Raw genomic sequence first — 15,504 nt, 5'->3', positions numbered from 1 at the left:
AGCTTAGAACAGTGCTTTGCATCTAATAAATGCCATTATAATAATAATAATTTACTAAGCCCTTACAATGTGCAGAGCACTGTTCTAAGTGCTCGGGAGAGTACACAGTAACAGAGTTGGCAGGCAAGTTCCCTGCCCACAGTGAGCTTATATTCTACTTGTTTTCATCTTTTTCAGGAATATGCTTAAAGGGGTGTAAAATAAAAGGGAGGATTTACTAGATTAGACAATGATAGTTGAATCTTGTTCAGAAAACACTTAGTCATATTTATTGAGCACTTACTCTCTGCAGAGCACTCTGCTGAGCACTTGGGAGAGTACATTATAGCAATAAACAGACACATTCCCTGCCCACAAAGAGTTTACAGTTTAGAGAGGGAGACAGACATAAATATATATAAATGAATTGCCTTTCTAATCAGAAGATCTAGTATGTCCTCTTCAAATGTCAGGGACCATTTCAGCCAGCATGAAGGGGTTAGGTGTCAGTGTAGGGTTGAGCTGGGGAGCACTGGGAGGCAGAAGTCCGGTGTGTCCCTACCGTGAGGTGCTGAGTCACATGAGAAGCAGCGTGGTTCAGTGGAAAGAGCCTGGGCTTGGGAATCAGAGGTCATGGGTTCTAATCCCGGCTCTGCCACTTGTCAGCTGTGTGACTTTGGTCAAGTCACTTAACTTCTCTAGGCCTCAGTTACCTCATCTGTAAAATGGGGATTATGACCGTGAGCCCCACGTGGGGCAACCTGATCACCTTGTATCCCCCCCCAAGCGCTTAGAACGGTGCTTCACACATATTAAGCACTTAACAAATGCCATTATCATTATTATTATTATTATTGTCCCCTGGCTAGGGATAATAATATTAATTGTGGTACCTTTAAGCATGATGTACCAAATACTGTGCTAAACAATGGGGTAGGATAATACATGAAGCTCACAGGTAAGGGAAAGGGGGATACAAGTATTCAATCCCCAGTTTGTAGATGAGGAAGCTGAGATGAAGAGAAGCAAAGCGACTTGCCCATAGTCACACAGCAGCCAAGTGGAAGAGCTGGAAATAGAACCCAGGTCTTGGGATTCCCAGTCCTGAGCTCTTTCCACTAGGCTTATTGCTGCTTCATAGGTAAAGTAAGAAGCCTGTGTTCTCAACCTCCATTCTCTGAACAACTGCTTACCCAGTGGAGTTGTTGAAAGAAGTTCAGATTATTGAGTACTTATCTGAGAGAACCAAGCTCAGTGATGGTAATTCACCATCTCAGTTACCAAGCTCAGTTTCTCAATCTGCTCATAAAAGCAGAAAAAGAGGCAATAGAATAATTGCCTTTGAGATGATTTGAATTCCTTCAAAAGTGGAGGCTGGTGGAATTCCAGGGTTAAATGCTTATTACTGCTGTTATTTTTTGATTTCTCAGCTAAATCTATCCTTTGAACATTTTTAAGTTGTCGGCATTAATTGTGAGACAAAGTTATTGATTAGATGGCAGGCAGGTACCCATCCTATAGCTATTCCGGGCTGGTGGGCAGAGAGGATGACAGGAAAGTAGTTCATGGGCCAAGTGTCAACTTCCCTTTTTTTTTTCAGATGCCTCTCAGCCCTGCCTTTATGAGCGGAGTGAAAGGAAGCTGGGCTCCCGGGACATGGGGGCCGTGGTCATCGTACAGTCCTTCCCGGGAGAACCAAGCTGCGTCCATCTGCAGGGAGTGCAGTTCCAGCACATGGGACAAGCGTTTCGGAAACACCAGAGTGCTTTGACTTTGGCTGGGCCCATGAGAGGTGAGCGGGTCAAGGAAGAGGCCTGCTATGTACCTAGGGCTCTCCCCTCTGGGAGCCTCTGTCTGGTTCTTGGGTCACTGTGGGTAGGAGGTCAGCCAAGCTGGCTGAAAATCTTGGTCTCACATTAGAATTTCCATTCACCCATGACAGCTACCCCAAGACTGACCTGAATACAGGTCATTAATCCCACCCTGGGAATTTAGGTGCAACACAGTGAAAGCCCTTGTTCACATCCTGGATCTCCTTCCCCTGTTATAGTCGAGAGTTCACCATTATCCCAACCTTCAAAATCCTCCTAAAATCACACCTTTTCCAAGAGAGAGGCCTTCCCTGACTAAGCCCTCATTTTCCCTCTCCATCCTCCCTGCTGCATTAATTACGCATTTGTGTGTTTACCTTTTAAGGTCTTTGATGCTCAACCCAGCCCCACAGCACTTTACCATTTCCCTCTCTCTAATTTATTTCAATGTCTGTCTCCCCTGGTAGCCTGTAAGCAACTTGTGAGGCGGGATCATGACTCTCCGTCCTAGTGTAATGTACTTTCCCAAGAATTTAGTACAGTGCACTTAGCACAACGCAAGTACTCAAATGCCACCAGTCCACCCCTCAAAACACCTGTCCCCACCTCTCTAGATCAGCTGTTATATTCCAAAAATATAATGGGTAAGCCAGCTCACCTCTATGTGTGTTCTAGATGTCTCCTTGGACCTTGCCTGCCAGGTCGTTTGACTGGCCATGAATTTCAGAGGTTCCGTCAGTCAATCAGTATTGATTCCTTACTGTGTGCAGAGCACTGTACTAAGCACTTGGCAGGGGCCATACTCTTGTATCATATTATTTTTTTTTGACATGTGGCTTTCACAACCTACTCGATCTTTATTTTATGTCGGCACTACTCCCTAGTGCCTTAGAGAGTTTTGATTTTCAGCAGTCGCTTCACTGGTCCAGTGACTCTTTTTTCTTTTATTAATCCCTCTAGCTCCTTAACCCTGCAGTTAGATTATGTGTCACATCGAGTGAATCAATCAGTCATATTTATTGAGTGGTTACTGTGCGCTGAGAACTGTACTAAGCCCTAATAGTAATAATAGTAATGATGGCATTTATTAAGCTCTTACTATGTGCAAAGCACTGTTCTAAGCGCTGGGGAGGTTACAAAGCGATCAGGTTGTCCCACGGGGGGGCTCACAGTCTTAATCCCCATTTTACAGATGAGGGAACTGAGGCACAGAGAAGTGACTTGCCCAAAGTCATACAGCTGACAAGTGGCAGAGCCGGGATTTGAACCCATGACCCCTGACTCCAATGCCCGTGCCCTCTCCACCGAGCCACGCTGCTTCTCTAAGTGAATGATACTTGAAGAGGCATGATTTGGGCTTCTCTAGAAGGGTTGCGTGCTGTCAGCCCTGCTTCCTAGGCTAAATCATTTCTTCCCCTTTCAGATTCATACATCCAAGACTGCTCCGTGTGGGATTCCTTCAACAGAGGCCTCAGTCTGTCGGGGACTTCAGGCCTCAGAGTGGACAGAAATGTGTTCCACAACATTTTAGGCCATGGACTGCTAGTGGGTAAGTCAGGGGAGCCTGCTGGCCCCCTCTCGACATTCTTGAGTGGAGCAAGTGGTCTTCTCAAAGGGACTGTAAGCTCGTTGTGGGAAGGGAATGTTTCTACCAAATCTGTTATATTGCTATATTGTACTTGCCCAAGGACTTTGAACAGTTCTCTGCACACAGTAAGTGCTCAATAAATACAATCAATTGATTGACTGGATTGGAGGAGGAAACACAGGGTTTGGGAAACAGGGAGGAAAATGGTTTTGGAAACTAATATTTCTCAAGGTGTGAAACCTTTAGTGCAAAATGGGACTTAACTTATGGGACTGTTGATTCAGAGGGTAAGAGAAGGAGAGCAGCGTGGCTCAGTGGAAAGAGCACGGGTTTTGGAGTCAGAGGTCATGGGTTCAAATCCTGGCTCTGCCAATTGTCAGCTGTGTGACTTTGGGCAAGTCACTTAACTTCTCTGTGCCTCAGTTACCTTATCTGTAAAATGGGAGTTAAGACTGTGAGCCCCCCATGGGACAACCTGATCACCTTGTAACCTCCCCAGTGCTTAGAACAGTGCTTTGCACATAGTAAGCACTTAATAAATGCCATTATTATTATTATTATTATTATTATAAGTCCTCTCCTGAGGACACCTATGCCTATCCTCCCCTGTGGAATTCATATTTTGCCCACCTCTCAGAAGCAAATCCTAGGATTTGGAATTTCAAGACTCTATCCTTAGATCTCATGGAATGATGATTTAACCCTTGGTTTTCACTCTCTAGGTAGGGCTGGTAATAATAATGATTGTGGTGTTTGTTAAGTGCTTACTGTATGCCAAGCACTGTACTAAGTGCTGGGGTGGATACAAGTAAGTCGGGTTGGACACAATCCCTGTCTCTCAAGGGGCTCACAGTCTCAGTCCCCATATTACAGATGAGGTAACTGAGGCCCAGAGAAGTGAAGTCACTTGTCCAAGGTCATACAGCAGACAAGTGGGGGAGCCGGGATTAGAACCCACGACCTTCTGTGTCCCAGGCCTGTGCTCTATCCACTGTGCCATGCTGCTTCTCCAACGCTTCACCTCCCCAATGTATCTCCCCAACAGGAGGAACAAGAGAGGGTGTTTAAAGGAGACTGGACCACAAAAAAGAATCACAGAGCTATTGTGTTTGCTATATGCAGTGTATTGGGGATTTATCTAGTTGGAAAATGAAAGAGAGTGGGAGAGAGAGTAGGAGAGAGAGAGAGAGAGAGAGAGAGTTCGAGTGAGCGAGCGGTCTTTCTGTGTTTCCTTCTGCATTTCACTTCAGTGATTATGGACCCCAGTACCTCAGGGCAGTCTGTTTTTACCTCAGTTACCCCCACCCCATCCACAGACCTCATTACAAAAGAAAGCAAGGAAGAAAAACTCAGATGGCAAATTCATTGTTTTGCCAACCAGGATGGCATGAAATGTGCTCCAGTAACACTGAATGGCTTTTGTCCCTAGGGACACACATGGAAATGAGGCACCTCTCTTGGGAGTCTGTCCCCTGGAGAAAAAATGGTAAATAAATGAATGTGTTTTAAATATATTATAATACATTTAAGTTGTCATTTATTTTACCGAGAAGGCCAATGGGCATAATATGTAATGTCTTAATTATGCTGAACAGAACATGTATACTTTTTGACTATGAATATATAATGAAGTCTGTGAAACACAAGGCCTATTGATAGAATTCAGTGCAGGACCTGTGTAGGTGTTGAATTATTTCTGTGGAAGCTTTGGCTCTGATTTTTTTTTTTTAAAGGAGACTGGTCAGAACAGGGGAACCGAATAAGAAGCAACGTAGTGATTGGTGTTTCAGGAACTGAGGGACTCTCCAGTATCGAGAACTTTTCACCAGCGGGTGTCTACATCCTGTCCCCAGTGAACATTCTAGAGGTAAGAAAGGGGATAGAAGCACCATCACCCCATCACCAAAGAGGAAAGTGAGGCTTTGGAAGGAGAGAATACAAGAGTTTTAATTTTTAGAGCTAGATCATAAGAGAATAATCGTAGAAGTGGAATTAGAGTTTTCATCATTAGAGAGCGGTGTGTGATTATGAATCATCCTTTGTAGGTGAAAAGATCATTTCTTCGTCATCACAAGAATCCCCAGGAGAGATCTGGGTCATTGATATTGTAATTAGGACCAAGAGAGAGTGAATGATTTGTGCAGAGTCGCACAACAGATTAGTGGCAGGGAAAGTCTGCTGCTTAGCCTAATAAGCCTAGATGGCCTCTCTCATTCATTCAGTCATATTTATTGAGCGCTTACTGTGTGCAGAGCACTGTACTAAGCACTTGGGAAGTACAAGTCGGCAACATCTAGAGATGGTCCCTACCCAACAATGGGCTCACGGTCTAGAAGGGGCCTTCCCAGACTGAGCCCCATCCTTCATCTCCCCCTCGTCCCCCTCTCCATCCCCCGCATCTTACCTCCTTCCCTTCCCCACAGCACCTGTATATATGTATATATCTTTGTACATATTTATTACTCTATTTATTTATTTGTTTATTTTACTTGTACATATCTATTCTATTTATTTTATTTTGTTAGAATGTTTGATTTTGTTCTCTGTCTCTGCCTTTTAGACTGTGAGCCCGCTGTTGGGTAGGGACTGTCTCTATATGTTGCCAATTTGTACTTCCCAAGCGCTTAGTACAGTGCTCTGCACATAATAAGCACTCAATAAATACGATTGATGATGATAGAAGGGGGAGACAGACAACAAAACAAAACATGTGGACAGGTGTCAAGTCGTCAGAACAAATAGAATTAAAGCTAAATGCACATCATTAACAAAATAAATAGAATAGTAAATATGTACAAGTAAAATAAATAGAGTAATAAATCTGTACAAACATATATACAGGTTCTGTGGGGAGGGGAAGGAGGTAGGGTCGGGGGGATGGTGGGGAGGAGAGGAAAAAGGGGGCTCAGTCTGGGAAGGCCTCCTGGAGAAGGTGAGCTCTCAGTAGGGCTTTGAAGGGAGGAAGAGAGCTGGCTTGGCAGATGTGTGGAGTGAGGGCATTCCAGGCCAGGGGGGAGGATGTGGGCTGGGGGTCGACGGCGGGACAGGCGAGAACAAGGTACAGTGAGGAGGTTAGCGGCAGCAGAGGAGCGGAGGGTGCGGGCTGGGCTCTCTCTATTGACTTTCTTCCTGAAAAGTTTGGGCGGAGTGTGCTCCTTATGACAGTTGCCTAGTTGGATTGAGAGGCAACAATAGTCAGAGGACCTGTGTTCTAATTCCGCCTCCACCACTTGTCTACTGTGTGACCTTGGGGAAGTCACTTGACTTTTCTGTGCCTCAGTTACCTCATCTGTAAAATGGGGATTAAGACTGTGAGCCCCACATGGGACAACCTGATTACCCTGTATCTACCTCAGTGCTTAGAACAGTGCTTGGCACATTGTAAGTGCTTAACAAATACCATCACTTTTTTTTCCTCTGCCACTCAGTTACTTCATCTGTAAAGTGGAGATTAAGACTGTGCCCAACTGGATTATCTTGTATTTACCCTAGCATTTAGTACAATGTCTGGCACAAAGTAAGCAATTAACAAATGCCATGAAGAAGCAAAAACAAACAAAAAACAGTATAGTTGACTTTCAGACCCTGGGTGGCTCTTATTCTGCCAGTTTGGTTTCATGGGAAAGGGTTTCTGAGCCACATGAGAGAACTCACCTCTCTGTCTGCCCCTCTGATTGCGGGTTTACCAAAACCCTCAGTTGATCAACTCTTAATAAAAGTTGCAGTTATCTCTTTAATTCTCCTCCAGGCACTTAATGACTCTTACTCCAAATACAGCACTTAGATACCATTTTAGGGGCCTACTGGGGACGTCTAATGGGCTAGTGAGGAAAGCGGGCAGAACGGGCATGGATTTTAGGAAGTTTAAACTTGCCAGCCCAGAACACCTGGGATTGCTTCAAGCTTGTTAGCAGGCAAAAGGCTGAATGCAATCTTAGGCAGACAAGCTTGGAGGTCTAAACAGAGCAGCATTTTAGTGTCCCTTGGTGGATTTCCTGGATGCCCTTGGGATTCTGGCCCTTGGGATTCAGGGTTCACTTTCAATCGCAGGGTCACAGTCTTTGCCTCCTGGCAAGCCTCTCCTTAATTCAGTAGTCCCACCCTTGATGTGCCCTCTCATCGTCCACTGGACATCGGTTCAACTTGGATCGGATATTCCCTTCTCCCACTATCACCCATTCAAGACATTCGCATGTACCAAAAGCAGAGCTTCTCCACAGACATGGTTTCCATGATAAAAAGGAAACAAAAGTAGGAATTCAAGGGAGAAGAAGGAGAAGCTATTTTACCCTCTGCTTGATTTTTCCTTTGGCCCACACTTGGGATCTCTTAGTCTGTGGTCACATGGGTCGCCACTTATTCTTGTGGCCCAAGACTGTTGATTGGAGACTCTGCACCTGGTTTCTGTAAAGTGGTATAGAGGAACTCATCTAGCTTTGGGTGTCAGGGATTCACCTCTGGCAGCCAGATTCCTGAGCCTGCCTGACCTTGCCCGGACTGTCAGGCAATGGGAAAGAAAGAGGAGACACTCAGAGTTATCTCAACATTGATTTGGGGCGGCTCATTACACCATGCCCTGGAGCCTGTGACCAAACATTTGGTCACAGTATGCATAGCTTTCCCCAGTGTTCAGTCAGTCACCTTTACAGTTTGCTCACCTTCAGAGCCCCGCACATTATTCGGGCATTTCAGTTGTGAAATTACTTTTTTCATAGCAGCAGACTCTCCTCCCACCTCCCTGCCAGTGCTTCAGATGACGGAAGCTCGGGGCCGCTTCCCTTAGGAAGGAAAACGGCCCCTGATGGGTCTTAATAGCCCTCACCCCCAACCCTCCCTGACTTTGTGGACTCAGACTGTCTGCATCAGTTTGACCAGTCTTCTTTCCCCAGAGCCCAGGAATGAGGGATCCATTTAATTTTCCTCAGGCCCCTGAAGATGGCTGCAACTTTCCATGTTCCCCAGGCTGACTCTTGGGGCTGGCTGGCCCTTGCCCTGCCGAATCTAGCCAATCAATCGATCAGTCATATTTACTGAACAGTTATTGTGTGAAGAGCACTGTACTCAGTGCTCGAGAGAGTACAGTATAACAGAATTGGTAGACGTGTTCCCTTCCCTCAGACTAATCCCAGAGATCTCCTGCCATGCATTATTATTATTATCATCATCATAATCATATTTAATAATAATAATAATGACATTTATTAAGTGCTTACTTTGTGCAAAGCACTGTTCTAAGTGCTGGGGAGGTTACAAGCTAATCAGATTGTCCCATGGGGGCTCACAGAATTAATCCCTATTTTACAGATGAGGTAACTGAGGCCCAGAGAAGTTAAGTGACTTGCCCAAAGTCACATTTGACAATTGGCGGAGCCGGGATTTGAACCCATGAACTCTGACTCCAAAGCCCGTGCTCTTTCCACTGAGCCGTGCTGCTTCTTATTTAAGTACTTTGTGTCAAACGCTGTTGTAAGCATTGGGGCAGATTCAAGCCATTCAGGTCAGACACAATTCCTGTTCCACAGTCTAATAAGGAGGGAGAACAGGAGAAGCATTGTGGCTCAGTGGAAAGAGCCCAGGCTTGGGAGTCAGAGGTCGTGGGTTCTAATCCCGGCTCTGCCACCCGTCCGTTGTGTGACTTTGGGCAAGTCACTTCATTTCTGTGTGCCTCAGTTACCTCATCTGTAAATGGGGATTAAGACTGTGAGCCCCATGTGGGACAACCTGATCACCTTGTATCCCCCCAGCGCTTAGAACAGTGCTTTGCACATAGTAAGCGCTTAATAAATACCATCATTATTATTATTATCTTACGGGTGAGGAAATGGAGGCACAGAGAAGCTAAGTGACTTGCCCAAGGTCATACAGCAAGCAAGTGGCAGGATTGGAACTAGAACTCAGGTCCTCAGACTCCTAGACCTGTGGTCTTTCTGTTAGGCTACGCCACTTTATTATAATGCGTCAGTTATATGTAGCAGAAGGCGCCTGACTCACCTTTGGGGCCCTGCTGGGAAAGCCTCCAGAGACCCTGCAGACTTGCTCTTGGTGCACATGTTAGAATGCAAGGGTTCGGCAAATCGACTGTACAACTGTATGAAAGGAAATGCACGTTTAAAGAACCAGTGGGCTGTCTTTAATTATCCTCACCGATCAGTCAGTCTGCTGGCAGTGTATATTGTCGCGCCTTAAGGGTTAACCCGCTTTATTGAAATGACTATAGATACACACCTCAAGGTATCTGGCATACACGGCCAGCTAATTTCTCTCTGGAATTTTGCTTGCTTGAACGTCCGTAATACATTGACTTCCGCAAAGAATTGATTTCCACACAAAATTCCCTACTTGCCTTAAACCTCTCCCCGCGAGCCACCATGGCCTGCATAAATATGTGGGGTTTTTTTTTTTTTGGCCTTGTGACTCATCTGCAGCATACACAATCGGAATTGAGAGTAAAGAGCTCCAGGACACAGAACAGCCTGTCAAAGCAAGAGTACCTTTCTAGGAAGGGAGAGCCAAATCACGTCTCATAGAAAGAAAGGTGGCTAGAACAGATTGTAAAGATTATGGATTTTCGGGCTAGAAAGAGGAAGACTGGGAGGAGACCTGATTGAAACTCGTAAAATCATCAAGGACTTGGGCAGGGTGGGTTCAGTGGTCGTTCACCAGGATTGGGGTGAATGCCGATTGGAGGGGATGAAGGGGATGTCAGTTGAAGCTCAAGGGCACTAGGTTCCGAACAAACAAAAGGAGTCATGTCTTCCCCCAGCAGGCTGGAAGGATGTGCGATCCGTAACCCTAGAAAGCCGTGCAGATCAAAAATTTCAGAAGGGTTTGGATAAATTCATGGATGAGAGTTCCACAGTGGGATACTAGGGAGAAAGTGGCTGCTCAGACAGATGGCAGAAGAAGAGAAAAAGTGCTTCACCTGGTTTTTGTGGGCAGAGTGTGGAAAGGATTGTCTTCCTCACTAACGCTCAGAAACATCGGCACAATTTCACATCGGCCCTGTCATCTTTGAACTCCCCTGATGATAACAGTGGTCCATAGATGGGATTGTTTGTTCTACATTTCAATTCCAGGGTTGGGTTGGAAACAATAACAGGAGATTTTGAAGGATGTCATTACAAGTTGTGAATCTTTACTGAGGCTAGCCATCAATCCATGATATTCCTTCAATGCTTACTGCATGCAGAGCACTGTACTAAGCACTTGGGAAGGCACAATACAATAGAGTGTGTAGGCACAAGGGCCTTACAGTCTGAGCAATAGCTTTCTGACTAATTATGTTGTATTATACTCTCCCAAGCACTTAGTACAGTGCTCTGAAATTAGTAAATGCTCAATTGAGTTATTGACTGATTGAAAGTATTGGTTGATAGACACAGACTAGGGATGGGGATGGATCTCCTAGGGAGCTTTTAGTAAGAAACTACCACTCAAACTGTGGACCCTAGTACTGGAAGTAACAATGATATTTGATAAGTGCTTATCTCATGGACTCACTCTACTTAATGTTAGGAAAAAGGTAAAAATTAGACAAAATAACTGGCCTTCAAGGGGACCACAATCTAAGAATAAGGGTTGGGAGAGGAGATAGAAGCTAGACACATGCAGAAGATTGAGACAAAGCACAAATAAAATGTATTCTCTTCTCACCTGGTTCTTCTTCTCCCTTCATATCTGACACAGAACCACTCTTACCATCTGCAAATCCCTTTTAGAATCATATCCCATCCGGGAAGCCTTCCCTGACAATTCTCTCAACTCCTCACCCTCTCTTCCCTTTCTTCTGCAACACGTATGCACTTTAAGTCCATGTCCCCTAAGCACTTTCATACTCACACCCCACACAGCATCTATGTGCATTCATTCAACAGTATTTATTGAGCACTTACTGTGTGCAGCACACCGTACTAAGCACTTGGGAGAGTACAGTACAACAATAAACAGACACATTCCCTCCCTTTATATTCTGTAGCTTCTCCCTACCTGTAATTAAATTTAATAATAATTATAATAATAATAGTGGTATTTGTTAAGCGCTTACTGTGTGCAAAGCACTGTTCTAAGTGCTGGGGGGATACAAGGTGATCAGGTTGTCCCATGTGGGGCTCAGAGTCTTAATCCCTATTTTACAGATGAGGGAACTGAGGCTCTGAGAAGTTAAGTGACTTGCCCAAGGTCACACAGCAGACATGTGGCGAAGCCGGGATTTGAACCCATGACTTCTGACTCCAAAGCCAATGCTCTTTCCACTGAGCCATGCTGCTTCTCTATTGTCTAATGTCTAATCTCTAATGTCTCTCTTCCTTACTAGAAGCTCTTTAAAGGCAGGGAACTTGTCTGCCTTCTCTAGCATACTTTCCCAAGTGCTTAGTTTAGTATTCTGCACACTGTAAGTACTCAAATACCATATTTAAAACTGGTATTTATTAAACCTTTACTATGTGCTAGTACTGTACTTACTAAGTGCTATGGTAGATACAAGATAATCAGGTTGGACGCAGTCAATCTCCCACGTGGGGCTCACAGTCTCAATCTCCTTTTTACAGATGTGGTGACTGAGGCACAGAGAATTTAAGCAACTTTTCCAAGGTCACACAGCAGACAGATGGTGGAGCAAGATTAGAACCCAGGTCCTAGAACTCCCTGGCCTGTGCTCTATCCACTAGGCCACACTGCTTCTCTTTTGATTGATGCTGCCTTTCTGTGTGTGCGGTAGTGAAAAGATTTTTTGTCACATTGTTCTCACACAGTGAGAATTAACTATCAGTAATATTGTCTTTGAGTAAGAATAATAACGAGATAAAATAGTAAAATGAGGGGGAGAGTCAAATAATTATTTAAGGAATTAATGTAGGAGACCAATCTAGAAGATTCAAACCAAATACCCCATTTAAAAGCAGATATTGGAGAGTGAATTATTTGGATAGTTGCTGATGCTTTCATCAACTTCTCCTGCAAGATTTCCTGGAAGATGAACAGTGAAGAAGAGCGCATTAACAATGTGGACAGGGAACTTGTCTACCAACTCTGTTATATTCTACTTTCCTAAGTGCGTAGTACAGTGCTCTGAACCCAGTAAAGTGCTCAATTAATATGACTGATTAATTGATGAATCCTGGGATTTAGAATCAGGAAACATTGCTAGTGGCTATTGGCGAGAAGGAGATGAAGAGGAGGAAGGAGGGGAGGAATAGCACTATTAAAACGGAGTTTGTTCCAGCAATCTTAGCAAATCTGGGAAAGCTTTCTAACCATCGCATTACTCCCTGCAGGGGAACATGGTGTGCTCTGCTGGGTACGGATATTTCTTTCATCTCTTGACCAATGAGACGTCCCGAGCTCCCCTCCTGTCCTTCTCTCAGAACGTCGCACACTCTTGCACAAGGTACTCTGAGAAATTGGTCTGTTTTATATGCGCGACTGTAACTCTTGTGCCATCACTCCATTGGGCAATAATGGTATGATCCACTTATCCTCTTACACATAGCTTGAGCTCTGGCCGGTTGATTTGCCTTGGTGGCTTTCCATGAGCATCTCAATGGTTTTTTGAGTTTTAATCAATAGGATCAGTCAGGCAACCACTCTGTTTTATCGGACGAGACTTCACAATCCCAATCACCCTCCAAACCTGCCCTGGGAGCAGGGCCACCAATGACCGCTAATGACTCAGGAGGGGCTCATAACATATCAGCAAAGCACTAGCAGCCCTTGGGAAAGTGGTATAGACCCTATTGCCAGTCTCTTTCAAAGCATTAGGTTTCTCTCAGTTGACTTAAATTTAACACCAGCAGTGTGGGAACCTTCTTCGCATGGTGTCAGCTAAAGGATGTTATTTAAGTGCCTACTACAAGCCAGGCACTTACTAAACAGTAGAAGAAATACAAGCTAATCAAGTTGGACACAGTCCATCTCCCATGTGGGGCTCACACTCTTAATCCCCATTTTACAGATGAGGTAACTAAGGCACAGATAAGTTAAGTGACTTAACCAAGGTCACACAGCAGACATGTGGTGGGGTAGGGATTAGAACTCAGATCTTTCTGACTCCTAGGCCTTTGCTCTATCCACTAGGCCATGCTGCTTCTCAGCAGATGCTGATCCTTAATACTGTAATAATAATAATAATAATAATAATAATAGCATTTATTAAGCACTTACTATGTGCAAAGCACTGTTCTAAGCGCTGGGGAGGTTACAAGGTGATCAGGTTGTCCCACGGAGGGCTCACAGTCTTAATCTCCATTTTACAGGTGAGATCACTGAGGCCCAGGGAAGTTAAGTGACTTGCCCAAAGTCACACAGCAGACAAGTGGTGGAGATGCAAGAACTCTACTACTGTAGTGTGTTTTCTAGGTAACCCGGTTGATGTTGATCCAGGAAAACTCTGGCTAGGGTCTTTTTGGCAATGGAAAAGAGTGGAAGCCCATAATAGTCTTTTCAGTATGCACTCTGACTTTTTTTCTTAAAGTCTCTGATGCTGTGGCATTTCCTCAGTGCTGCTTATATTGGAGGAAACACCTGGTAATAACTGAGCAATGCCATCTTCGCTGGCAGCACAAAACAGCTCTCTCCAGTCTGGGCACTTTGCCATTCCTCACGGCACTAGCTACATCAGGTAATTCATTAAATGTTAGAGAGAGGAAGTTGTGGTATTACCATTCATGGAAAACCATCACCCTGTTGAAAGGTGTGAAAAGCAGCATGGCCTAGTGTAAAAAGCACGGGCTGGGAGGCAGATAGCCTGGGTTCTAATCCCAGCTCTGCCACTTACCTCTTGTGTGAACTTGGGTAAGACATTTCACTTTTCTGTGCTTCAGTTCCCTCATTTGCAAAATGGAGATTCAATATCTGTTCTATCTCCCACTTAGAGCATGAATCCCACGGTGGATCTGATTATCTTCTGTCTGCCCCAGTGCTTAGTATAGTGCTTGTCACATAGTAAGCACTCAAAAATTGTCATTATTATTATTATTATTACTGTTAGAATGTCAAAGTGTTGTGGTCAACTTGTACTTCCCAAGCGCTTAGTACAGTGCTCTGCACACAGTAAGCGCTCAATAAATACGATTGATTGGTCATTGTTTTAACTCCCTCCTCACCTGATTAGGGTCAAGTCATACTCCTCAAAGGTGTATGTTGGTGCATACAGTTCCTTTCATATTCAAGGATTATCTCAGTCTGTGGTTTGATTTGATTCTAATAATGACCGTGTCACTTGTAAAGTGCTTACTATGTTCCAAGCACATATATGTAAGGTACAAGATAAACAGGTTGAACGCATTCCTTGTCCCCCATAGAGGTAACAGTCTAAGAAGAGGGAGACCAGGTAATCTATATCACATTCTATTTTATTAGCCTCTGCTTTTCAGCACAACCATGTTTCATAGCTTGTTCTTATTTCCACAAAACAAGTTTGGATAAGCATCCTTACGTTTCCATGTAGGTATCTTCCTTCTCAAATCAGTCAGTGGTATTTATTGAGCGTGTACTCTGTGCAGAGCACTCTACTGTGTACTCGGTAGTGTACAATACAATGCAGTTGATAGGCACATTAATATTGATTTGTTCATAAATAAGACTTTCTGGCCAGAACTTACCATTGTATCCATTGGCTAGGAAGTTCACATGTAAAACCACTTCAGTTAGACCCAAATATTATGTCAGAGATACTCTAATCACAATCCCATATCTTTATGATCAGTACCACTTCAGTTAGACCCAGATATTTTGTCAGAGATACTCTAATCACAATCCCATATCCTTATGATCAGTATTTACCTAGCCCATTGATAATCTCATTATTATTTTCACAATTGAAGGGTAGCTGAGATTGCTCAGGAATTCAGTTATTGCCAGTTATTTTGGAGGAACCATCCAGCTGTTGAGCACTTTCCATTATTAAACTATCTGAGGAACAGGAACTGCTCTAAACTCTTGCTAGACAAGCCTGCAGATGACGTAGCCTGTGACAAACAGGAGAGAATAACTCAGGAAAGCAGTGTAGCATAAGGGATAGAGCACAGGCCCAGGAGTCAAGACCTGCGTTCTAATATTGGCCCTGCCACTTGTATGTTGTGTGACCTTGGGCAAGTCACTTCACTTCTCCGTGCCTCAGTTACCTTA

At 44.3% G+C, this 15,504-nt stretch overlaps 1 protein-coding gene across 1 annotated transcript in view; it reads left to right on the top strand.

Moving 5' to 3' along the window:
* PKHD1 (PKHD1 ciliary IPT domain containing fibrocystin/polyductin) overlaps positions 1-15,504 on the top strand; it is a 388,392-nt gene that overhangs the window by 175,035 nt on the left and 197,853 nt on the right. The window contains exons 39-43 of the mRNA XM_038772975.1: positions 1,580-1,771; positions 3,214-3,339; positions 4,808-4,864; positions 5,112-5,245; positions 12,654-12,766. Coding sequence (XP_038628903.1) covers positions 1,580-1,771; positions 3,214-3,339; positions 4,808-4,864; positions 5,112-5,245; positions 12,654-12,766 — 622 coding nt within the window. The remainder of the gene's footprint in view (positions 1-1,579; positions 1,772-3,213; positions 3,340-4,807; positions 4,865-5,111; positions 5,246-12,653; positions 12,767-15,504) is intronic.

Source organism: Tachyglossus aculeatus, chromosome X1 (genome assembly GCF_015852505.1).
Source record: "Tachyglossus aculeatus isolate mTacAcu1 chromosome X1, mTacAcu1.pri, whole genome shotgun sequence".
Taxonomy (NCBI): domain Eukaryota; kingdom Metazoa; phylum Chordata; class Mammalia; order Monotremata; family Tachyglossidae; genus Tachyglossus; species Tachyglossus aculeatus.
Note: the sequence above shows the minus strand (reverse complement) of the source record. Positions and strands in the feature narration are given on the sequence as shown.